Genomic DNA, 27,600 nt, shown 5'->3' on the forward strand with positions numbered 1-27,600 from the left:
TTTTCTTCAAAAGTATCATATAAAATCCATTTATAATATCCCTTTAAGGGTTATATCGTATATGATTGTGGCACTTCAAACAACATTTGTTCAATTTTTTAAAAATAAGGAGCACAACTCTCTCTAAAATAAGTGGGTTTAATTGTGAAATAATTTTAGCGGCACAACACCATATGGCACTGAATCCTTAAACAAAAAAGGTAAACCTAATGTTTATATTTCACGTAAAGGGACCTAACTCCCATAAAAAGGGGACACAATCCCATGGTACAGGCACTTAGTACTAAATGTAAAGAAATTCCATAGGAAAACAAACAAATGCATTGCTCAACAAATCTGGTCACAACTCCCTGAAAATTATCAAAAAGTAAAATCACTTCTGGGGGAACAACTCCATATCTCGTCCTGGAACTTCACATGTAGCTTGAAATAAAAAATATATACATTGCAAAACTATGTGAATACATAACCAGACAAATTTTGTCTACAGACAGATGGACGGACATGCTGATTCCAGTATGCCACTCTAAACATTATAACACAAGTTTGAAAAAAAGTGTCAAGACAATTCTTCAGCTGGATTCCGGGAAGAGAAACGGGCACAAATGCCAACAAAAAATGAAAAAAAAGCCTAAATAGAAAAAAATATTGATATACAGTTAAAGAAAATAGTAGTGTTTTCCAAACAGGCAGCATATGTATATTCCATACAGAATAGAAAAAAAAAACTCTGCACAATTTTATCTTCAGTTTTTTGTAAAAAAAATATCATAGCTAGTATGATAATTTGCCAACCCAGTACCAGGCCTTGAATTTAAGGCTTTTTACTGGCTATTTGTAAGTAGAAATCCAAGAATTGCAAGTAGAAAAAATAATGACTTGCTTTTTTCAGCAAATGGATTCATTAGATGCAAACTGGGAGTGCCTGTCTATTCCTAACATTTCACAGAATTAAATTGTTTTGATTTTCATAGTGTAAATATAGGGACAAAGCAGTTCTTCTATAATGTTGATATATATTGGATGAAGCAGGGTAATACATTATTAAAAATACATTATTTGAACATGGAGATTTGCTATATTAGCAAGTAAAAAGTAATTTTAGCAAGTATAATTTTCAGGCACTTGCTGTTTTCAGCAAGTGACAAAAAATTTTAAATTCGAGGCCTGAGTACTAATATTATAAATTTACTAAATCAAAATTCACTAGAGCTTGAAAAAGGGGTCCCAGGTAAACACCAACCTACCAAGACTACCATTTTCTGTACATATGGTATAATGATCATATTAAATTGACAACATAGCCCTAGGCTTGATGTTTAACATGAAATCGCTTTTATGCCACAGACACCAATGTCTTGTAACCTATATATGCAACCCTATGGAGGTAATGGTGATGAAAACCTGTGTATTTTTCTTCGAAGAATTCTTTAATGTTCAATTTTTTTGTTGTGAATTTTTTTCTTCTCTTATTCTTTGTTTTTTGGAGTTGGGAAATTGTGGGGTGTAATGGCAGGCATTTAGTAATACCTTTTACCATTGAATGTACTTCAAAAATATTATACAATGATATTGCCAGGGATAGTTCTCGGGGATACAAAGGGGCCTGATCATGAGCTCCGCAGAACTAAAAGTAACCCAACAATTAACCCACCTTATTTTTGACACTTTATGACTAAACATTGCTGAAAATGATCCATCATTCTCAGCGATTTATTTCCATATATTGGAAGATTTTGAACTGATTCTTTTTTATCATTTGATTTAAATTGTGTTTTGATTAAATTTTGATTAAATTGGGTTAGATGTCCATCAAAATGTCAAACGTCTTGTGTGGGGGGTCAGAAGAGACTTGGGTTAGAAGTCCATCAAAACGTTTTTTTTTAATGTCTGGCATAGGAGTCAGAGGAAACATGGTTTATTAATGAAATGATATAAGACACCTTTCTACCAGCTGGTCTAGAGATAATCTCTCTAGTTCTAATTCAGTTGGGTGTTAACAATGACTACTAAACTAGCATTCATTATGAAGTCATTATTAGGATAATGAGTTCAACAGCCCCAGTGGAGAGTCTGTCACCTTCACTGTTACATCTTGATCTATTTGATGACCTGGATGTCCTTTATGTACTATATCTGTAGATACAGATTATGTTGAGAAAGAGGAGGAGAAGAGAATTAAAACAGATAAAAAAAAAGATGATGTAACTATAAAGGTGTATTGACAATGGAATGAATGAGATAATTTGCCTGTTAAGAAAGTAATAATACTGACAACTCCAACCGAATTTTATATAAATTTAAGTTCAAAGTTTAAGGCCAACTCTCATGTTCACCGACTGTCAATTTAAGAGAAAGAAATTTAGCCTAAAAGAGGGAATGCATTTCATAATTTGGCCATTATGTCATACGACACACAGTTTTGATAATAAAGAGATGCATCATTTTATCAAAATCAAAAACGTCTAGCTGCATAAGAATTTGTTTCGTTGTTGAAAAAATAATATTTTTTTATACAGCTGTTTACGGTCCGTGACCTCAATATATGTCAACACAAGCCCAATTTCTGCATTGTGTATGAAATGCCAACCTTGTCAATCAAAATCGCTTACCTCCGTTTTCCTGAAGCAGTCATTGCGTAATTGACATAAACTATCAGATAATCCTGTTATATTGTAGTTCTTTCACCAAACAAAAGTCCTATTTTCACATTTGAGCTCAGTTTCATGCGTGTGCGATTCCGGTTTAGAAAGTTCACACTGTTTCCGATTAATGAACACTCCCTCGCCTCGAGACGAAATAATGAAGGGAGGTAACCCCGATGGAGTGTTAGGACAAAATGAAAATGCGCGAAATTTGGAGTCCTGGAATTTTGTGTTTACGGATACACGTCATTTACCACCAAATACTATTCATTAGATATGAAGCATGCCGGTGACATTTGTTGTTTGTAGTGCTTTTATAAATTGTCATTATTTATATTACAGACTTACTGTGATCACGACTTGAACCTTCTTTTCATTGTAATGCTGCTAAACTGCTGTAGTCGACACTGTTGACCCCTCGACCCCTAGAATAAAGCTTATCTTTTAAATAAGACAAACACTAAGCACTTGTTGTTTCAGAGTGACCATTTTATGACTATAAGAGCGATTGTTATTAGAGAAGACGAAATATATCTAAGGGTGATAATAAATTCAGAAAGATCGAAAAAAGACAATCGTCCTATTTCATTATGAGGGCATTTTAATTGATACAAAGTAGCACCGAAATAAAGAACTCCTCCTCCTCTTCCTTTTCTTCTTCCTCCTCCTCTTCTTCCTCGTCCTCCTCGTCGTCTTTTTCTTCTTCTTATAAAGTGTTCGTACTACGTTACAATTGAAACACAGCTGGTTTCAGAATTTCTGGTTTTTAGACACAACATCCGCTTGCCTCGAAATTTTCCACCAACCTAACTCAACAAGGACCGCTTTCGACCAAGATGTATGATAAGCGCGATTATTTCAATTTTCCTCTTGTGAATTTTCCATTTCTGGATAGCAACATTAATGCATACCCAGCCTATGGTGTTTAACTATGAGTTTCAAGAGATGCAGGTTGATGACTATTACGGGGTAGTTTAGTGGCCGTTATCATGATCTGTGAAGTCGGGCTTGTTTGATGGCGTTAGTTTGCCCGGTGGTTTCTATTGGAGTTTTCCTTGTTCTCATTTGGGAACATGACATTACTTACCCGAAGTGGCCTAACTTTATATGTCGTTGTTTTCCTTGTGGTTTTTTCATGGACCGGATGAAGGGATGGGACAGGTGAAGGACTGGAAGACGAAACAAATCGACCAAGTGTTGTTGCAGAGGTATCTCCTAATCGGGTTTCGGTGAGCGTCACTGTTAAAGATTTCAAACAAACTGATCGAAAAATCTGTTCTGTCTTATGAAAAGCATGATTTATAAAATCTGGATTTTCTACTCTGACAACGGTATACAGTTGGTGTAGTACCAAAGACAGCGATTTGTACACGTTTTGTATTTCCATGTTAAGTCTCTCCCCCGCAGATGTTACAAGGAAATTTGGGTGTTCTAGATCCCAGATCTCTCTTAATGTCTGATGATTGCCCTGTTCCCAAGCCTTACATGATCGGTAATTCCAAGAAGTTATTGTACAATTGTCTACAGTGGAGATTTCGTGAATGATGTTGATCCATGCGAAAGTAAACGAACGGGTTTCCAAATTCAAGTTGATATTGATTATAAGTGAGAATTTGAAGTGGACAAAGAGTTTCTGTGGGTATTTGAAGACCTGACGCATCCTATCCATGATACTTTAATATCATCAGTTACCATGGTGTTTTTTCAATGATTCAAGAAGTGATATTTCTACGAATTTACATGTCAATGAACTGTTGAATAATGATAAGGAGATTTCTCAGCTATATTTATCCACGAAATAGCATTAAAAACACGTGTGAGTATCAAAGAATTACACACATAAACCAATGTTTTTGACGTTGTTCTTAAATTATCACATACATAAAATTTACAAAATACGTTGAAACATAGGGCAAGTGCACCTCCCTCTCTAGATTTTGATATTTCTTTTCTCACATCGGACATTCCTGATTGAGTCGTCTTTTACGTTCAAAATTTAAGCCCTTACCATCACTGACGAGTCCTAGAAGAACGAAACAGCTTTAGTGATACAATTATATTAATTCTTGACTCTGTTTTATCTTACTGTAAAGTTGGATTTTTTTAAATAATCTTTATAAAGGTAATAAATATAAAAATGGGAGTTGTCTATGTAGACTTTTTTTGTAGAGGTTACAGAGAATATCTCTACGAAAATTACACGCATAAAAAATGGCAAAGACTCGTGTGTCACTCAGATTCTTATATAAATCAATAAATAACTGCATTGTAAAGTTCAATTATCATATATCATATCATGCGTACATGTGATGATTAAGTAATTTAGTTATAATCAGGGAGGTCATAGCACAGACGTCTCTGGTTATATACATGTTGTACGTCTTTCATTTGAACAACGTATCACTTTCTCGTGTACACTCAACATTTTCAATTTTGATACGAAAAATGAGACACATGTTAATAAAGTAAAATGAAACACTGAATACATTCTGTCAGTTGACCGATACCTCTTAAGTTTCCCATATTGTACATTTTAACTAAATATCCTTCTGTATATGTAGCTCTATCTGCTTTATGGGACTTTAGCAAAACATGTATTAACCATGTGATATAAATGATGTTAGTCTTTGAAATACAGAGACGTACGATATATTTTCAAAATCATATTATACATCCCTGACCAAATATACACCCGCTAATAATCAAACCAGTTAGGTATAGTGCCAAGTAATGAGTTCTCCCTAATTAGTATCAACTAGGGGGGACAACTCTAACAAAGCCATGAGACGCCATGTTTGAATGAGAGAAAACAGAGATAACTTTAAAGAACAACAAGATGTATGGTTGGCAGCAAATGACCGGGGGGATACCTGGCCAGCAAATGCAATTCTTTGGCCAAGGTAATATGGACCAACAACAACAAATGTATCATTGGTACTACCAACAGCAAGCCGTACAGCAACAATGGCCGGGCCAAAGTATGCCGATAGGGGTTCCAGCAAACCTGCCCCAACCTCCAGTCGGACCTGCTCCCCCGCTACCAACAGATCCCCCGCCCCCAACACCAGAGGAGAAAGAACCAGAGAAATCAATCGATAAGACGAAAAATGCTCCCCCCTTACCTGTAAACCCTGCCCCGCCTGTAGACGAAAAGCCACCCCTGCCCCCAGAGCCACCACCGGAAGAGAAAACGAAACAGGTAAAAACTAAATGTTATGGTACACGAGAATAACTTGCTGTGATTTAAGAAGCATTCTCTTTATTGAAACTACCGTCTTTCTGCTGATAAAAGGTGTCGGATGACGTGTTAAAGATATCATTATTGGTCCGAAAACAATGAAAATTTGTCAGTTATTGTCATATAATGAAATTGATAAAAGTGGCATGACTTATAATTATAGCAATGGCTGTAGATTGACAGAATTTCTTCCTTTTCTGAGACTAAATATAGCTTATGTAAAATACAGCTGAAATCCATAATTGATTATCATTTAAAATCAATTCATATTCATAGAAAATGAATACATGCAGTGTTCAGTGATTTTCATTTTTCTTATTGTAATTTTATTTACCTTAAATACCTCACTAAAACTTGCATAAGAACGAATGTTATTGGTAGTTGGTATCTTTCGTGTGCATAATATGACTTTTGTTTTGGCTACAACATGAAACAATATTAAGGTAGTGATTTAAAAAAAAAATAGAATCAATCACCGAATCAGATGAGGTTAAACAATTAGATAATTTATTATTTCCTATCATTGTCCATCACTTTTAAACACAGTTAGTATGACTATATATTTAAGGACTTAGAAATGTCATATCTGGCATGACTTAGAACTCCTCGAAAGTTGTGTGATATTGGCAAAACGAGCATATGCACTACAATGTACAAAGTTAAAGTTGTCAAGGAAATGTCCAATAAGTGGATTAAGTCTATTAAAGCTTTATCAGATAAATATAAGATAGCATGTCAGGAAAACTTACTTTTCTTTCCTTAAGAGAGATTGAATCATTCTTTAAAAAAAAGTCTTATCTTAACTGATGTTTAAAAGTAGTAAGTAAATTTGTCAAGACAAGAAAGAATGAGAATAAATCTGTCTTTACTGATGTTAGAGGGATCCAATCAGATTTTTTTTTTTTTTTTGGGGGGGGGGAGAGGGGAGGGGTTGTATACAAATGATGGTGTCAGACTGGTTTTACAAGTTCTGAAAATATTACTCTTTATGGTAGATGTGTTTACGGTTTTAATCTTTAAAATTTGTTTTATTAAAATACTGCATGTTTCATAAACAGACTAAAGATGCCAAAGCAAAAACTGAAGAGGAACAGAAACTGTCAGCTCTTCAGCAACAAGCAGCACATTGGCAACAACAACAGCAACAACAACAGCAGCAACAACAACAATGGTCTCAGGGTGGCTGGTCACAACAGAATCAATATGGAGGCTTTAGTGATCAGACAAATACACAGAGCCAACCTATAGTACCAACTTCAACTACAGGTCTGTATATCAGCACATTCTTGTTTGGAAAATAGACCCATAAACTTAATAATTATTACATGATAAAGAAATATTTTGTGTGTTATTGTGAACAAAATGATTAAAGACCATCCTGGTATGACCCAGACTGATGTTAAACACTGTAAAACAAGCAAACATGATGAAATCAGAATAATTCATTTTTATACAGTTTGGAGCATGAAGGAGTAATTGTTTAAATGAGTATCTCAAGTAACTTGCATATAATAAAGAATGTTTTGATTTACATACAAATTACAGTTACCCATTTAATGACATATATTGTCTTGGAGTTGTTGCTCTGGAGAAATTCTTCATAAAATACTGTTAAAGTAGCATGATAACCAATATTTTTTAAAGATCCAAACATTGGGAAGATAATTTTGATTTTTCTTTTGAAAAATAACGTGTTTTTTACTGCAAAAATGTGGCAAAAAAGTCACTTGTAGAATGAAATTTTCCACTTCAAACAATGAACATAAAAATCTTGAAGATTCCAAATTCTTCTGAAAGGTTTTCATCAATATACATGTAACAGTCCTGTAGCCCAGGTTGTCATAGCAATGTGTTGTCATAGCAATGTCTATATCACAATGCTGTAGTCCTTGTTGTCATAGCAATGTCTATATTACAATGCTGTAGTCCTGGGTGTCATACTAAAGTATATATAATAATCTTGTAACTCAATTTTTCATAACAATATATATATATAATAATCCTGTAACCCAGGTTGTCATAACGATACATAGATATATGTTCTTGTAGTCCAGATTGTGATACCTTTGTTTTTCTTGATCTGTATTTTTTATGACTGCCTGTTTATTTTACAGTGAGTCCAGCTATGGAAGCTATTAAACAGGAGGAGCGTGAATTTGATTTACAGTACAAACAGTGGAAACAGCAGTATGATGATTGGAAGGCACAGAATCAAAGTGAGTAAAGATACCAACTAGACTCCAGGACAAAGTACCAGGGCTTGATACCAAAAATGTAACCTGCCAATTTTTTAAACACATTGCCCTCATTTTCAGTACAATAGAATTGTTTTGTAAATAGCACCCTGGTTTTCTTTCATGCTGTTCTGTCATTTTGTTTTGAACCCTCAATATAGTCTGTCCTTGATTATAATTACTGTCATGTTGAGATGCAGAATGAAATGTGGGAAGTGAACTTGCTGTTGGCTTGATGAGGACATACACATTATGAAAACTTCTTCTCCGGCTCGAGAAATCTAAAGCTGAATGCTTTATCCTTGAAGGTCTAGTTATCTGGAGTTGGTAATTTTACAGAGTCAAAGCAGGTGTTTGTAAACACATAATTAAATTAAGCAAATTGGTTAGAAAATTTTTACTATTTATATTACGGAAAAAATCATGAATATCTTAATGAACCAAACATTTGTAAATGAAGAAATTAATTTTCTAATTCTTCATTTGTGTACTTCAGACCATCCTAACAAGGAGCAGTTCTTACAGTATGAAGCTACATGGAGACAGTATGAACAACAAATGGAAGGAAAGCGTTTAGAAATTGCCACCAGGAAAGCTGAAGTGCTAAAACAGGAGGAAAGCAGTGCAGGTTCAGGTAAACAACAAGGCCCAACAGACAGTAGCATTCCAAGTAGCATTCCACCAAACCAACAAGGGAACAACAATCAAGTCAGCAATTTTGGTTCAAACCAGGAAGGGAATTTTGGTCAAAATCAACAAGGCAACTTTGGTTCAAACCAACATGGGGGTTTTGGTCCTAGCCAGCGAGGAGGCTTTGGTCCTAACCAGCGAGGAAACTTTGGTCCAAACCAGCGAGGAGGCTTTGGTTCTAACCAGCGAGGAAACTTCGGTCCAAACCAACGAGGAGGATTTGGTCCAAACCAGCGTGGGGGATTTGGTCCAAATCAAGGAAAATTTGGTCAGAATCAGCAAGGAAACTTTGGATCAAACCAACAGGACAGTTATGAACAGAGACAAGGAAATTTAAGTGGTCCAGATCAGCAGGGCGACTTCAGCCAAGGTTATGGTCCTCAGGGAAAGTTTGGTCAGAACCAACAACAAAGTGCTAACCAAGAACAAGACAAACAGAATTTTAGTCAAGGTAATGACCGTCAAGAAGGATTTCATTCAAATGAAGGAAACCAACAGCAAGGAAATAGATTTGGTAATAATCAATCTGGAAATTTTGGATCAAGTAATCAGCGTGGAAATTTTCAACAAAATTGTGACAATTTTGGGAAAGGCAAACAAGGTGATTTCAGTTTTGGTGAAGAGCGAAGTGACTATAGCTCCCAGGAAAAAGATTCTGGAGATAATTTTAATTCTAATCAAAATTTAGGATCTTATAACGGTATGAAGTTTGGTCCATCACGAGTAATGAACAGAAGAGGAGGGTTAAACAGTGGTCAGAGATTTCCAGGACCTAGTTCTGGCCCAAGGCCAGGAATGTTCAGAGGTCAAAATACTCTAGGTCATCGCATGCAAGGTTCAGGGCGAGGAATGCACTCTAATGAAGGTGAGGGTGACATGGACTTAGATAATCCAGATGATAATCAGGACAGTTTTGAAGGAAATATTGAAAATGAACCGGAATCTTACATGCACAGTGGTCAAGGTCAGATGGGAGGTCAAGGCCAAATGCGTGGTCGTGGTCAAATGGGGGTTCAAGGACAAATGGGAGGTAGAGGACAAATGGGTGGTCGAGGTCAAATGGGTGGTCGAGGTCAAATGGGAGGTCGAGGTCAAATGGGAAGTCATGGTCAAATGGGAGGTCAGGGACAAATGGGAGGTAGAGGACAAATGGGAGGTCGAGGTCAAATGGGAGGTCGAGGTCAAATGGGAGGTCAAGGTTCATTTGGTATGAGAGGACAAAGTTTATTGGGACCTAGACCTATTGGCCAAAATACAGAAAACCAACAAGGCGAAGGAAATAATAATCAAGGCCGAGGTAGAGGTAATCAAAGGGGAATGTCACAAGGTCATTGGGGAGGTAGAGGTCATCGATTCGATGGCCCTCAAGGTCAGATGAATGAGTGTGCAGGGGGACAAGGTTTCATGAGAGGACAAGGTCCAAGGCCACAGATGCCCTTTGGTGGAAGCCGAGGAATTGGTCCAGGCAGAGGGGGAAGAGGTGGTATGATGTCAGGTCAGTCAGGCAGAGGGGGATATATGGGAAGAGGGGGAGGACCTGTTCCACTGATGGATCTGGAATTCCAAGGTGGAACAGACAACTTAGAAGAGCAAGACATGGATGAAGATGAGGATGATGAGTGGAAAATGGTGGAGTCAACAGCCGCATTTGGAGGTCTGCACGGTCAGTCATCATTATTAGGCCCAGGACCTGGACAAAAGACTGGAAGTGACCCTATTGACCAGCCAAACAAAAGCCAGATTACACCAAAAGGGGCCAACATTTCATCAAACCAGGTAAAGTCCTCAGACAGAAATCCAGAAGCACTTTCTGTTCCTGGTGCAAATCCTACAGGTTCAACTTCTACTGGCAATATAGGAGGAATGCTTGGTGACAAAGCAGACAACAAACATGGCACCACACAAACAGAGAAGCCAGGAGACAAAGCTGATAACACATCGCCATCTAAGCCAGGTGACAAACCAGGAGATAGCTCTGGGGCCAAACTGGGGGCTGCACCAGCGACCAAGCAAGGTGATAAATCTGCTGATGAACTAGGAGATAAACCTGATGAGGCTGTTGAACCTGGTGACAAAACAACTGCAGAAAAGTTAGGAAACAAATCTACAACAGACAACAGAGGGGAAATTAAAATTCCTGGGTAAGTCTGTAGTAAAAGGCACGCTCAAACTTTTATTTTCCAACACAATAGCCTTGATTTAATGATAGGTAGTCATAATCAATTTTTTTACCGTCAAATGTAGAATATAATACAAACACAACATTCATATGCATGCTAAAAAAATTTGCAGGACATATTATGGTAATGGTTCGTTATGGTTAGTCCATAAAAAACTGCGATTTGTCCAGTGATCTTCTTTCCCAGTTTTCAACTTATCTTTTTCAAACTTTGTAGCCTCAATAGCTATGACCTGAAGTTGTGTTTTCCTGTACAGCTGTTTGATTAGACTATTTTGAAGAGTTTCTGCCCCATGTTGTTTCCCTAGTGTCAATATTGTCCATTCTGCTATCCTGGATTTTATCAATAAAAATTTTGTTATTGCTATTTCTTAAGGAGTGCTGGATGGATCTTTCCTTTAAATTTCATATTTGTTCTGCTCTTGGACCCTAGTTGTGCCCTTTGGTTTTAGAAACAATCAGAAAAAATGGGTCTACCGAAGACCATTTTGGATTTGACAGTTAGAGATTATTGTCATTTAAAAGACAATTTTTCAAATTTTATTTCATTAAAAGCAAAAAAAGAGGAAAAAATGGAAAAAGGGAAAACATTCAACTTTTAAAGACCAAATAAAGATTAATCAATGGTGCGTGCCAAGGTTCCTCGGGGATTTCTTGCTTTTGATACTGATGCTGGTATTGTCTACATTTCAGTTTGGCTGATGAAGATGACCCTGGAAAGGTTGGTGTCCTTAATTTGGTCCAGTAGTGACACTCAAAAGCTTAAATTCTTATGCCTATAGATTTAAGATAAATAATATTCATGTTGTTTTGAAAAGACACCAGGATTAGAAAGTATGGAAACACTTTACTTGGTTAATACATGTATTATCACAAGATTAACACCAAGTGAGGAAGACTTAAATGTAATATCTAGTAAATAAAATGTTAAGGTAAACTATACCAAAATTTGATACTTTTGTAATTTTATTTCATACACAGAAGATGAGGACCAATCGAGGTGTTGGTGACTTGCTCAAGTCTTTAATGGATAATCCTCCTGTGATACCAGAAAATACCAAACCACAGATCACTGCTCCACAGAACACTGGTCCCCACCCACCATTTCCCAGGCCAGGGCAACCAGGTATGGGGCCTGGAATGCAACAAGGTCCACGTATGCAGCAGTTTGGAGGGCCTAACCAGGTTGGCCAATATGGGAGAGGACGTGGGCGTGGGTATGACCAACAAGCAGGTGGCTGGCAGGGCCCCCCTGGCAGAGGTAGGGGAAGACTCGGTCAGGAAGACGAGAACCAGCAAGGCTGGCAGGGCCCCCCTGGCAGAGGTAGGGGAAGACTTGGTCAGGAAGATGAGAACCAGCAAGGCTGGCCGGGTCCCCATGGTAGAGGAAGGGGAAGACCCGGTCAGGAAGATGAGAACCAGCAAGGCTGGCAGGGTCCCCCTGGTAGAGGAAGGGGAAGACCTGGTCAGGAAGACGAGAACCAGCAAGGTTGGCAGGGTCCCCCTGGTAGAGGAAGGGGAAGATCAGGAGAGGAGGAAGAGGATTGGCAGGGATGGCAACCGGGTAGGGGCCGTAGTAATCTGGGTAAAGAAGGGGAAGACCAGCAAGGATGGAGACCCCCTGGTAGGGGGAGAGGCAGACCTGGACCAGAGGGTGATGATCAACATGGATGGTATGGTGAGGAGGAGGAGGACCAGGGATGGGGAGGACATGGAGATGGGAAGGATCATCAGGGATGGCAAAGAGGGCGAGGACGTGGAAGGGGCAGAGGGAGAGGCCGAGGCAGGGGCCGGCCTGACCTGGACTGGAAAGGTCAAGACAGTGACTTTGGGGGATATAGTGAAGCACAACAGCCTCCACCCTATGGTGGAGATGAGGTAAAGAAAGTTTGGTTATTTTAATGCCCCTGTGATATAGTGGAGAAGTTATGTATTATTATCATTAAATGCTTCTATGTGAAACATTGGTTAGATATTCATATGGTACTAAAATGTCAAACTATCATCAATGTGATGATACATAATTAGGAGGGTACTACACCAGAATGAATATGTAGATTACGGTATCTCAGTATGGCTATTACCTAATCTTTAGTTAGTCTTTTATGTAAGTCAAATCCATTCCTGTCAAAAGGTGATGATGCAAAATAGGTGCTGATTAATTCAACCTATTTCCTTAGATTTTACTTTCAAAGCCATGAAAAATAATTAATGTTATGTCATTTTTTATAATAATTCATAAGTATATTGATATGATAATTTGTTGAATATAGTCAAACATTAACCCTGTTCTGTTGTGCAGCTTGTGAGGCGTGATGATCCTTATAGACGGGGCGAGTATGGTTACCCAGACAGACTGGCTGACAGTCGACTAGAGGATCGCTTGAGGGATCGGCCCGCCTTACCCCCACGTGACCCTTATGATAGACTTTACCCAGATCCATACCTTAGACGTGATCCGTACTATCGTGGTGCCACCACTTGACAACCATGGAATACCCACTGATTGTAATGGAATACCCACTGATTGTACAGACAGGTACAACCATGGAATACCCACTGATTGACAGACAGGTACAACCATGGAATACCCACTGATTGTACAGACAGGTACAACCATGTGTACAGACAGGTACCATGGAATACCCACTGATTGTACAGACAGGTACAACCATGGAATACCATGGAATACCCACTGATTGTACAGACAGGTACAACCATGGAATACCCACTGATTGTACAGACAGATACATAGATACATGGAATACCCACTGATTGTACAGACAGGTACAACCATGGAATACCCACTGATTGTACAGACAGGTACAACCATGGAATACCCACTGATTGTACAGACGGGTACAACCATGGAATACCCACTGATGTACAGACAGGTACATGGAATACCCACTGATTGTACAGACAGGTAAAACCATGGAATACCCAATGATTGTACAGCCAGGTACAACCATGGAATACCCACTGATGTACAGACTGGTACATGGAATACCCACTGATTGTACAGACAGGTACATGAAATACCCACTGATTGTACAGACAGGTACAACCATGGAATACCCACTGATTGTACAGACAGGTACAACCATGGAATACCCACTGATGTACAGACAGGTACAACCATGGAATACCCACTGATTGTACAGACGGGTACAATCATGGAATACCTACTGATTGTACAGACGGGTACAACCATGGAATACCCACTGATTGTACAGACAGGTACAACCATGGAATACCCACTGATTGTACAGACAGGTACAACCATGGAATACCCACTGATTGTACAGACAGGTACAACCATGGAATACCCACTGATTGTACAGACACGTACAACCATGGAATACCCACTGATTGTACAGACACGTACAACCATGGAATACCCACTGATTGTACAGACAGGTACAACCATGGAATACCCACTGATTGTACAGAGGGGTACAACCATGGAATACCCACTGATTGTACAGACAGGTACATGGAATACCCACTGATTGTACAGACACGTACAACCATGGAATACCCACTGATTGTACAGACACGTACAACCATGGAATACCCACTGATTGTACAGACAGGTACAACCATGGAATACCCACTGAATGTACAGACAGGTACAACCATGGAATACCCACTGATTGTGCAGACTGGTACATGGAATACCCACTGATTGTACAGACAGGTACAACCATGGAATACCCACTGATTGTACAGAAGGGTACAACCATGGAATACCCACTGATTGTACAGACTGGTACATGGAATACCCACTGATTGTACAGACAGGTACAACCATGGAATACCCACTGATTGTACAGACAGGTACATGGAATACCCACTGATTGTACAGACAGGTACAACCATGGAATACCCACTGATTGTACAGACAGGTACAACCATGGAATACCCACTGATTGTACAGACAGGTACAACCATGGAATACCCACTGATTGTACAGACAAGTACAACCATGGAATACCCACTGATTGTACAGAGGGGTACAACCATGGAATACCCACTGATTGTACAGACTGGTACATGGAATACCCACTGATTGTACAGACAGGTACAACCATGGAATACCCACTGATTGTACAGACAGGTACAACCATGGAATACCCACTGATTGTACAGACAGGTACAACCATGGAATACCCACTGATTGTACAGACTGGTACATGGAATACCCACTGATTGTACAGACAAGTACAACCATGGAATACCCACTGATTGTACAGACAGATACATGGAATACCCACTGATTGTACAGACAGGTACAACCATGGAATACCCACTGATTGTACAGACAGGTACAACCATGGAATACCCACTGATTGTACAGACAGGTACAACCATGGAATACCCACTGATTGTACAGACAGGTACAACCATGGAATACCCACTGATTGTACATGGACATGGAATACCCACTGATTGTACAGACAGATACATGGAATACCCACTGATTGTACAGACAGGTACAACCATGGAATACCCACTGATTGTACAGACAAGTACAACCATGGAATACCCACTGATTGTACAGACAAGTCCAACCATGGAATACCCACTGATTGTACAGACAGGTACAACCATGGAATACCCACTGATTGTACAGACGGGTACAATCATGGAATACCTACTGATTGTACAGACGGGTACAACCATGGAATACCCACTGATTGTACAGACAAGTACAACCATGGAATACCCACTGATTGTACAGACAGGTACAACCATGGAATACCCACTGATTGTACAGACAGGTACAACCATGGAATACCCACTGATTGTACAGACAGGTACAACCATGGAATACCCACTGATTGTACAGACGGGTACAACCATGGAATACCCACTGATTGTACAGACAGGTACAACCATGGAATACCCACTGATTGTACAGACAGGTACAACCATGGAATACCCACTGATTGTACAGACAGGTACAACCATGGAATACCCACTGATTGTACAGACAGATACATGGAATACCCACTGATGTACAGACAGATACATGGAATACCCACTGATTGTACAGACAGGTACAACCATGGAATACCCACTGATTGTACAGACAGGTACAACTATGAAATACCCACTGATTGTATAGACAGGTACAACCATGGAATACCCACTGATTGTACAGACAGGTACAACCATGAAATACCCACTGATTGTACAGACAGGTACAACCATGGAATACCCACTGATTGTACAGACAGGTACAACCATGGAATACCCACTGATTGTACAGACAGGTACAACCATGGAATACCCACTGATTGTACAGACAGGTACAACCATGGAATACCCACTGATTGTACAGACAGGTACAACCATGGAATACCCACTGATTGTACAGACAGGTACAACCATGGAATACCCACTGATTGTACAGACAGGTACAACCATGGAATACCCACTGATGTACAGACAGATACATGGAATACCCACTGATTGTACAGACAGGTACAACCATGGAATACCCACTGATTGTACAGACAGGTACATGGAATACCCACTGATTGTACAGACAGGTACAACTATGGAATACCCACTGATTGTACAGACAGGTACAACCATGGAATACCCACTGATTGTACAGACAGGTACAACCATGGAATACCCACTGATTGTACAGACAGATACATGGAATACCCACTGATTGTACAGACAGGTACAACCATGGAATACCCACTGATTGTACAGACAGGTACAACCATGGAATACCCACTGATTGTACAGACAGGTACAACCATGGAATACCCACTGATTGTACAGACAGATACATGGAATACCCACTGATTGTACAGACAGGTACAACCATGGAATACCCACTGATTGTACAGACAGATACATGGAATACCCACTGATTGTACAGACAGGTACAACCATGGAATACCCACTGATTGTACAGACAGATACATGGAATACCCACTGATTGTACAGACAGGTACAACCATGGAATACCCACTGATTGTACAGACAGGTACAACCATGGAATACCCACTGATTGTACAGACAGGTACAACCATGGAATACCCACTGATTGTACAGACAGGTACAACCATGGAATACCCACTGATTGTACAGACAGGTACAACCATGAAATACCCACTGATTGTACAGACAGGTACAACCATGGAATACCCACTGATTGTACAGACAGGTACAACCATGGAATACCCACTGATTGTACAGACAGGTACAACCATGGAATACCCACTGATTGTACAGACAGGTACAACCATGGAATACCCACTGATTGTACAGACAGGTACAACCATGGAATACCCACTGATTGTACAGACAGGAACAGTAAACCAGCTTTTTTTACTTTGTTTACTATTGAAGTAAAACCAGTAAAATGAATCACCACATATTTAAACATTGATAAGAAACACAGAATTTTCATTTAAAGCATTGTTGAATAATAAGATACGAAAAGTTATCATGCAACTGTTTATTGTGAATTTTCTTGTATTTTACATGTAAGTATAGTGTTTCTGGTGATTTTTTTGTTGACTTCAGAGTTATGGACAAATAAATTCCATGAAGCATTCATTACTGTGTAGTACAGGTTTGGTAACTCTGTGGTGAAGATCGGTAGTTTGTTTGAATTTGAAATGCTGGTCACCTGTTAATAAAGCTATACAAGTTTTTAAATAACTTATCAACTTCCATATTGCTCTAGAAACTGAAGAACAAAATAACTGATTGATGTAGATATTAACTTTGACTAGTTTATTGCTTAGGGATTTTGTACTGCATTCTTTGCTGATGACTTGTCAAAGTTGTTCAAGTTTAGGAACTGGTCATTGACTGACTGACACCGGTACCTCAGATGCCTTACCATGCATGCTTACCTGTCATGACCATATTAGTGACAGGAAATGGGGTTCCCTATGGAGTGTAAATGAAGACTGAATCTTCAACTTTTACAATGATGGTTCAGAATTTACACAAAGAAATCACCAAAATTTCTTGTACAGTTGATTTATAGAACATACAGTAGAACCTGGTTAGTTCAACTTGATGGGGTCATGGAAAAACTTCGAGGTAACTGATTATTCAGTGGAAGTGAGTTCAACTGTTTTGTGTAAAGTTGAATTAAACAGAGTCTTCCAGTTAGACGAGATCGACTGTAGTTAAAAAATAACAGAAGATACTTGTCTTGGAAAAAGTGTTAAAAACACAAAAAAAATATTCCTTAAAAATTGTTAGAATACCATATTCTGTCTTATTTATTTTTCAGAAAGTGCTAGAAAGGTGCTTTTCCTGGAAGGTTTTTAGTAACTCTATAAACCATGAAATAATTACCATGGTAACCTCCCTGGGAAAGCTTTCAAAAAAATTTTTGACCACTTTCATCACTTTATCCTGCAGATTTAATTAACCCTAACCCTCTCTCTATCTTGTTTTCCAGATATGATAGAGCAAGACCGTACTCACCACTTAGTCGTGAAAGAGATCCGTTGCTTGATCGAGAACGAGGTCTGGATCGCGACATTGATCGATATTTACCACCACGTGATGTAGTGGACAGACCCTACGTTCCTCCAATAGTTATTGATCACTCACATAAATCCTCGGTTTTACAAGGTATGTACTATTTCTGAGTCCCTCTTCCTGCATTTAAGACCCATCCTGTGTCATGACAACTTTAAATCTCATGTTAAAATTTGTAAATAACAAATTATAACGGAAGTCTATTCAAATCACTGGAGGTAAATTTCACCTGATTCAGTATTCAAATATTCAATGACTATAACACTACTGCTCTGGTAATGTTTTACTTATACAGAACAGAATGGTACTTGTTCAGTATAGTGGACATAGAATGTAACTAGTTTAACTAAAAAAGTTTGATATAGGAAATAAGGTCATTTAGAGGCCTGTTTGGTTTTCCTCAGACACACTTTTAAAAATAGAAAATAATACAAAAAGATGTCACCAGAATTGGTAAGATATGGACACAAATTTATCCTATCTTAAACATCCAGATTGGACTTTTGGATTTTCTGCAGCGTTGCTGTTACTTTCTTTCAATCTATATATAATAATATAAAATTTGTTATGCTGTGGATTTATTTTCATTTAATTTGTGGGTTCTTTAAATCCACAGATTTATTAGTCAACAAAATGATAGTACATGTGCATTTTGTGAGTGACATTTACCCATGAAATCAAGTGCCAGTGTAATTGTTTACTTCAGGAAAACCGCAGAATTTGAGCCCCATGAACATACATGATTATATAACTATAATTATCAGTTTCAAATCCAATGAGGTTTTGATAAAATACAGACATCAGTTGAGCCGTAGTTCACAAGTATATTGTTATATATTATATATGTTTTTATATATACAGTATAAGAGATAGGACCATAATATCTCAATGGACTGCTGATCAACTATTACAGACTGCAAAAACAAAATTAAAAATACTGCTTGTAACATTTCCATTTTCTTTCATTGGTTTTTTTCAACTTCTAAGAATCCCACATGTTATCAGACATATAAATCAAGGATAAATCCTGAAATTTTTGAGATTTTACTTTCAGATACAGAGTCTGCATTTATTCCTCCTCAAACAGTAATAGATTATGGCCACGGTAGAAGCGGCAGCATTGAGACTGACACAGGTAATTTACAAGAATCTTAAAAGAGAGAGAAATAGTGGAGAGAACAGGGAATGTGATTAGGTAATTTACAGGAATCTTAAAACAGAGAGAAATAGTGGAGAGAATAGGGAACAGGGAATGTGGTTAGGTAATTTACAGGAATCTTAAAACAGAGAGAAATAGTGGAGAGAACAGGGAATGTGGTTAGGTAATTTACAAGAATCTTAAAAGAGAGAGAAATAGTGGAGAGAACAGGGAATGTGATTAGGTAATTTACAGGAATCTTAAAACAGAGAGAAATAGTGGAGAGAATAGGGAACAGGGAATGTGGTTAGGTAATTTACAGGAATCTTAAAACAGAGAGAAATAGTGGAGAGAATAGGGAACAGGGAATGTGGTTAGTTATTTTCCAAGAATCTTAAAAGAGAGAGAAATAGTGGAGAGAACAGGGAATGTGGTTAGGTAATTTACAGGAATCTTAAAGAGAGAGAAATAGTGGAGAGAACAGGGAATGTGATTAGGTAATTTACAGGAATCTTAAAGAGAGAGAAATAGTGGAGAGAACAGGGAATGTGATTAGGTAATTTACAGGAATCTTAAAACAGAGAGAAATAGTGGAGAGAATAGGGAACAGGGAATGTGGTTAGGTAATTTACAGGAATCTTAAAACAGAGAGAAATAGTGGAGAGAATAGGGAACAGGGAATGTGTTTAGGTAATTTACAAGAATCTTAAAAGAGAGAGAAATAGTGGAGAGAACAGGGAATGTGGTTTGGTAATTTATGGGAATCTTAAAGAGAGAGAAATAGTGGAGAGAACAGGGAATGTGATTAGGTAATTTACAGGAATCTTAAAAGAGAGAGAAAAAGTGGAGAGAACAGGGAATGTGATTAGGTAATTTACAGGAATCTTAAAAGAGAGAGAAAAAGTGGAGAGAACAGGGAATGTGATTAGGTAATTTACAGGAATCTTAAAAGAGAGAGAAAAAGTGGAGAGAACAGGGAATGTGATTAGGTAATTTACAGGAATCTTAAAAGAGAGAAGAGAGAGAAAAAGAGAGAACAGGGAATGTGGTTAGGTAATTTACAGGAATCTTAAAAGAGAGAGAAAAAGTGGAGAGAACAGGGAATGTGGTTAGGTAATTTACAGGAATCTTAAAAAGAGAGAGAAAAAGTGGAGAGAATAGGGAATGTGGTTAGGTAATTTACAGGAATCTTAAGGGAATGAGAGAGAGAGAAAGTGGAGAGAACAGGGAATGTGGTTAGGTAATTTACAGGAATCTTAAAAGAGAGAGAAAAAGTGGAGAGAGGGAACAGGGAATGTGGTTAGGTAATTTACAGGAATCTTAAAACAGAGAGAAATAGTGGAGAGAACAGGGAATGTGGTTAGATAATTTACAGGAATCTTAAAACAGAGAGAAATAGTGGAGAGAATAGGCAACAGGGAATGTGATTAGGTAATTTACAAGAATCTTAAAAGAGAGAGAAATAGTGGAGAGAACAGGGAATGTGGTTTGGTAATTTATGGGAATCTTAATGAGAGAGAAATAGTGGAGAGAACAGGGAATGTGATTAGGTAATTTACAGGAATCTTAAAGAGGGAGAAAAAGTGGAGAGAATAGGGAATGTGGTTAGGTAATTTACAGGAATCTTAAAACAGAGAGAAAAAGTGGAGAGAACAGGGAATGTGGTTAGGTAATTTACAGGAATCTTAAAGAGAGAGAAATAGTGGAGAGAACAGGGAATGTGATTAGGTAATTTACAGGAATCTTAAAAGAGAGAGAAAAAGTGGAGAGGGAATGTGGTTAGGTAATTTTAAAGAGGGAGAAAAAAGAGAGAGAAAAAGTGGAGAGAACAGGGAATGTGGTTAGGTAATTTACAGGAATCTTAAAAGAGAGAGAAATAGTGGAGAGAACAGGGAATGTGATTAGGTAATTTACAGGAATCTTAAAAGAGAGAGAAAAGAGAGAGAAAAAGTGGAGAGAACAGGGAATGTGGTTAGGTAATTTACAGGAATCTTAAAAGAGAGAGAAAAAGAGTAATTTACAGGAATCTTAAAAGAGAGAGAAAAAGTGGAGAGAACAGGGAATGTGATTAGGTAATTTACAGGAATCTTAAAAGAGAGAGAAAAAGTGGAGAGAACAGGGAATGTGATTAGGTAATTTACAGGAATCTTAAAACAGAGAGAAAAAGTGGAGAGAACAGGGAATGTGGTTAGGTAATTTACAGGAATCTTAAAGAGGGAGAAAAAGTGGAGAGAACAGGGAATGTGATTAGGTAATTTACAGGAATCTTAAAGAGGGAGAAAAAGTGGAGAGAACAGGGAATGTGGTTAGGTAATTTACAGGAATCTTAAAAGAGAGAGAAAAAGTGGAGAGAACAGGGAATGTGGTTAGGTAATTTACAGGAATATTAAAGAAGGAGAAAAAGTGGAGAGAATAGGGAATGTGGTTAGGTAATTTACAGGAATCTTAAAAGAGAGAGAAAAAGTGGAGAGAACAGGGAATGTGGTTAGGTAATTTACAGGAATCTTAAAGAGAGAGAAAAAGTGGAGAGAACAGGGAATGTGGTTAGGTAATTTACAGGAATCTTAAAACAGAGAGAAAAAGTGGAGAGAATAGGGAATGTGATTAGGTAATTTACAGGAATCTTAAAGAGAGAGAAATAGTGGAGAGAACAGGGAATGTGGTTAGATAATTTACAGGAATCTTAAAGAGAGAGAAATAGTGAGAGAGAACAGGGAATGTGGATTAGGTAATTTACAGGAATCTTAAAAGAGAGAGAAAAAGTGGAGAGAACAGGGAATGTGTGATTAGGTAATTTACAGGAATCTTAGGTAATTTAGAGAGAGAGAAAAAGTGGAGAGAACTGGGAATGTGGTTTGGTAATTTACAGGAATCTTAAAGAGAGAGAAATAGTGGAGAGAACAGGGAATGTGATTAGGTAATTTACAGGAATCTTAAAGAGAGAGAAATAGTGGAGAGAACAGGGAATGTGATTAGGTAATTTACAGGAATCTTAAAAGAGAGAGAAAAAGTGGAGAGAACAGGGAATGTGATTAGGTAATTTACAGGAATCTTAAAGAGGGAGAAAAAGTGGAGAGAACAGGGAATGTGATTAGGTAATTTACAGGAATCTTAAAGAGGGAGAAAAAGTGGAGAGAATAGGGAATGTGGTTAGGTAATTTACAGGAATCTTAAAAGAGAGAGAAAAAGTGGAGAGAACAGGGAATGTGATTAGGTAATTTACAGGAATCTTAAAGAGGGAGAAAAAGTGGAGAGAATAGGGAATGTGGTTAGGTAATTTACAGGAATCTTAAAAGAGAGAGAAAAAGTGGAGAGAACAGGGAATGTGATTACGTAATTTACAGGAATCTTAAAGAGGGAGAAAAAGTGGAGAGAATAGGGAATGTGGTTAGGTAATTTACAGGAATCTTAAAAGAGAGAGAAAAAGTGGAGAGAACAGGGAATGTGGTTAGGTAATTTACAGGAATCTTAAAAGAGAGAGAAAGAGAACAGGGAATGTGGTTAGGTAATTTACAGGAATCTTAAAACAGAGAGAAAAAGTGGAGAGAACAGGGAATGTGGTTAGGTAATTTACAGGAATCTTAAAACAGAGAGAAATAGTGGAGAGAATAGGGAACAGGGAATGTGGTTAGGTAATTTACAGGAATCTTAAAACAGAGAGAAATAGTGGAGAGAACAGGGAATGTGGTTAGGTAATTTACAGGAATCTTAAAACAGAGAGAAATAGTGGAGAGAACAGGGAACGGGGAATGTGGTTTTGGCTGCAGTGGTAGCACACTTGTCTTTCACCTAGGCATCCATGGTTTGATTAGCAGCACAGATGTAAAAAAGTACTGGTGTACCTACACGACCATGTGGGTATTCCCTGGGTACTCTGGTTTTAACTAAAAATAAAACTCCTTGCATGCTTCAACCCGAGCCAACATGAGTGATTGATATAAGCTTAAAGCTTGTTTTGTTTTTGTTGTAAAAATAAATTAAGTTTTTATAGAATATATTTGACAGTGTTGGCAGTCAATACTCACAGCAGACAAGCTCAAAGTTACTCATAGCAGTCAAAGTTTATAGGTCAGCTATCATATATGTGTGACCTATTATTGATCATGGTCTCCCTTCCTTTGTACTGTTAGACAACTGTTAAACACAAATAAGTCCCCAAACATATATAGTATATGATAAGAGCGGACTGGGATGTTGTCCTATATATATGTATAGTGTACTATTGTGGAGGTGATAACATACCTGAGAGACAGTTTACCTGTTTACCAATCATATCCTAATAATCTGTAATTATTGTCAAGTCTATTAAATGTGAATTCTTCTTTTTCAGTTACTGCTCCAGCTCCTGAAAAAGAACGGTAGGTTACCTACAAGTCATCAGCTTATAAGCTTATGTACACACAGAAATAGGGCCTAGTAATATGTACACATGATGAAACCTCTTACTTACATATACTGATATGACCAAATTAATTCTATAAATAGCGACATGACCCAGTCACTTGTAGACATGTGACATGGCCTAGCTACATGTTGACATATCAACATGATCTATTCACTTGTAGACATATGACATGGCCTAGCTACATGTTGACATATCAACATGATCTAGTCACTTGTAGACATGTGACATGGTCTAGCTACATGTTGACATATCAACATGATCTAGTCACTAGTAGACATGTGACATGGCCTAGCTACATGTTGACATATCAACATGATCTAGTCACTTGTAGACTGTGACATTGTCCACATAGCAGCACAGCTTTGTTACAAGTTCACATTCCAACAAGACCTGGTTACCTGTATACATAGCAGCACAGCTTTGTTACAAGTTCACATTCCAACAAGACCTGGTTACCTGTATACATAGCAGCACGGCTTTGTTACAAGTTCACATTCCAACAAGACCTGGTTACCTGTATACATAGCAGCACGGCTTTGTTACAAGTTCACATTCCAACAAGACCTGGTTACCTGTATACATAGCAGCACGGCTTTGTTACAAGTTCACATTCCAACAAGACCTGGTTACCTGTATACATAGCAGCACGGCTTTGTTACAAGTTCACATTCCAACAAGACCTGGTTACCTGTATACATAGCAGCACGGCTTTGTTACAAGTTCACATTCCAACAAGACCTGGTTACCTGTATACATAGCAGCACGGCTTTGTTACAAGTTCACATTCCAACAAGACCTGGTTACCTGTATACATAGCAGCACGGCTTTGTTACAAGTTCACATTCCAACAAGACCTGGTTACCTGTATACATAGCAGCACGGCTTTGTTACAAGTTCACATTCCAACAAGACCTGGTTACCTGTATACATAGCAGCACGGCTTTGTTACAAGTTCACATTCCAACAAGACCTGGTTACCTGTATACATAGCAGCACGGCTTTGTTACAAGTTCACATTCCAACAAGACCTGGTTACCTGTATACATAGCAGCACGGCTTTGTTACAAGTTCACATTCCAACAAGACCTGGTTACCTGTATACATAGCAGCACGGCTTTGTTACAAGTTCACATTCCAACAAGACCTGGTTACCTGTATACATAGCAGCACGGCTTTGTTACAAGTTCACATTCCAACAAGACCTGGTTACCTGTATACATAGCAGCACAGCTTTGTTACAAGTTCACATTCCAACAAGACCTGGTTACCTGTATACATAGCAGCACGGCTTTGTTACAAGTTCACATTCCAACAAGACCTGGTTACCTGTATACATAGCAGCACAGCTTTGTTACAAGTTCACATTCCAACAAGACCTGGTTACCTGTATACATAGCAGCACAATCTAGTTATGCATCATTGTTACAACTTCAGTGTTTGAATATCATAAGGATAAATTTCTAAGTCTGTTGCATAAAAAGGGTCACTAGGGTAACAGTTATCCTACAATTATTTTACCAAATATAAGCCCCCTGCCGCAGTGAAAAAATATTGACCAAAAGTAGGAGAAGTGTATACAAAGGGAACCCCCACACCTTCTTTCCTGGAAGATACACAAATGTGGGAAGGAGTCTAGAGTTATATTTGCAGCAGGAGGCAGGGCATATTTGTTGTAAGATATAGTTGTGCCTTTGTCTTAACACTTTGAGAACTTATGAACAAAGGAGCAGAAGTTATTCTTGACTGTTGTACAAATCTTGTTGACAGTTTAATCATTTCTGACAGAAAATTTCTTGTGTCATTTTGTAGAGTATTAAGAGATTACAGATATGAGCAAGATAGAAACTCACCATCACTGTCAAGAGGAAACCAGTCTGTACATGAACCTAAGATAGAGACTGTGAAAGTAGATGACTTACTGGTAGCCCCTGGTCGAAACAGCAGGCCAGCACAGATAGTTGTCATCCTCAGAGGTCTCCCAGGAGCTGGCAAGTCATATGTCGGAAAACTTATAAAGGTATGGAAATGGAGAGGAAGGAAATATGGCAGTCTGTTGGAAATCAATGTGGTTGTGTGATGGGGAGTTTTCTCCTAGCAACAGACAGATTAAAATTAATACTGGGTAAATTTTGATGTGGTAATCTGACCATGAATCTGAAAATTTTATACTTATCACCAGTTAAATAAGATGCACTAGAATACTAGTACATCATAACTAAAGTGAAAGTAGAATACTAGTACATCATAACTAAAGTGAAAGTAGAATACTAGTACATCATAACTAAAGTGAAATTAGAGTGCTAGTTTTGGTTGACACTAATTGTTATTTATTAGGATAAGGAAGTACAACACGGTGGCGGTGCTCCTCGTATGCTTTGTCTGGACGATTATTTCATGGTGGAGGTAGAGAAAGTGGAGAAGGATCCTGATACTGGTCGTAGAATCAAGAAAAAGGTCTGTAATATCTATACACAATTTGTTACTAGCTGATTAACAGTTTTCATGATACAAGTTTTAAAAAATCATGTTCTCAGAGGAATAAGTCATAAGATCATAACATGGAAGTAATAAAAATCCATTCCCCATCAGTGGCCATTTATACAAATTACATTTGCTGCCAAGTGATACTGTACCTGATCCTTATGAACTTTTTCTATATTGATGACCCATGTCCATCGGTCCCATTATTGATGACCCATGTCCATCGGTTTAATTATTGATGATGACCCATGTCCATCGGTCCCATTATTGATGATGACCCATGTCTATCAGTCCCATTTTTGATGACCCATGTCCATCGGTCCCATTATTGATGATGACCCATGTCTATCAGTCCCATTTTTGATGACCCATGTCCATCGGTCCCATTATTGATGACTCATGTCCATCGGTCCCATTATTGATGACCCATGTCCATCGGTCCCATTATTGATGACCCATGTCCATCGGTCCCATTATGGATGACCCATGTCCATCGGTCCCATTATTGATGATGACCCATGTCCATCAGTCCCATTATTGATGACTCATGTCCATCGGTCCCATTATTGATGATGACCCATGTCCATCGATCCCATTATTGATGATGACCCATGTCCATCAGTCCCATTATTGATGACCCATGTCCGTCGGTCCTATTATTGATGATGACCCATGTCCGTCGGTTCCATTATTGATGATGACCCATATCCATCGGTCCCATTATTGATGACCCATGTCCATCAGTCCCATTATTGATGACCCATGTCCATCGGTCCCATTATTGATGACCCATGTCCATCGGTTCCATTATTGATGATGACCCATGTCCATCGGTCCCATTATTGATGACCCATGTCCATCGATCCCATTATTGATGATGACCCATGTCCACCAGTCCCATTATTGATGACCCATGTCCATCGATCCCATTATTGATGATGTCCATTGGTCCCATTATTGATGATGACCCATGTCCATCAGTCCCATTATTGATGACTCATGTCCATCGGTCCCATTATTGATGATGACCCATGTCCATCAGTCCCAATATTGATGACAC

At 38.4% G+C, this 27,600-nt stretch overlaps 2 protein-coding genes across 2 annotated transcripts in view; one reads left to right on the forward strand and one right to left on the reverse strand.

Annotated features, from left to right (window-relative positions):
• Positions 1-2,734, reverse strand: part of LOC132543208 (hypoxia-inducible factor 1-alpha-like) — a 49,861-nt gene extending 47,127 nt beyond the window's left edge. Inside the window, exon 1 of the mRNA XM_060206682.1 lies at positions 2,613-2,734. Within this exon, the coding sequence (XP_060062665.1) occupies positions 2,613-2,635 (23 nt within the window). The 5' untranslated portion in view covers positions 2,636-2,734. The remainder of the gene's footprint in view (positions 1-2,612) is intronic.
• A 2,730-nt stretch (positions 2,735-5,464) lies between these two features.
• Positions 5,465-26,513, forward strand: LOC132543207 (fibril-forming collagen alpha chain-like; the record flags this gene model as incomplete). The annotated part of the gene is made up of 12 exons (XM_060206681.1): positions 5,465-5,844; positions 6,942-7,149; positions 7,998-8,099; positions 8,614-10,948; positions 11,680-11,707; positions 11,968-12,864; positions 13,289-13,457; positions 18,394-18,609; positions 19,571-19,651; positions 23,985-24,012; positions 25,869-26,076; positions 26,394-26,513. Coding segments are annotated over exons 1-12 (4,755 nt in total), but the record flags the coding sequence as incomplete, so codon positions are not given.
• Between the last annotated feature and the right edge of the window lie 1,087 nt (positions 26,514-27,600).

Source organism: Ylistrum balloti, unplaced genomic scaffold, assembly GCF_031769215.1.
Source record: "Ylistrum balloti isolate Yb309-2 unplaced genomic scaffold, AGI_CSIRO_Ybal_v1 Utg369744, whole genome shotgun sequence".
NCBI lineage: Eukaryota > Metazoa > Mollusca > Bivalvia > Pectinida > Pectinidae > Ylistrum > Ylistrum balloti.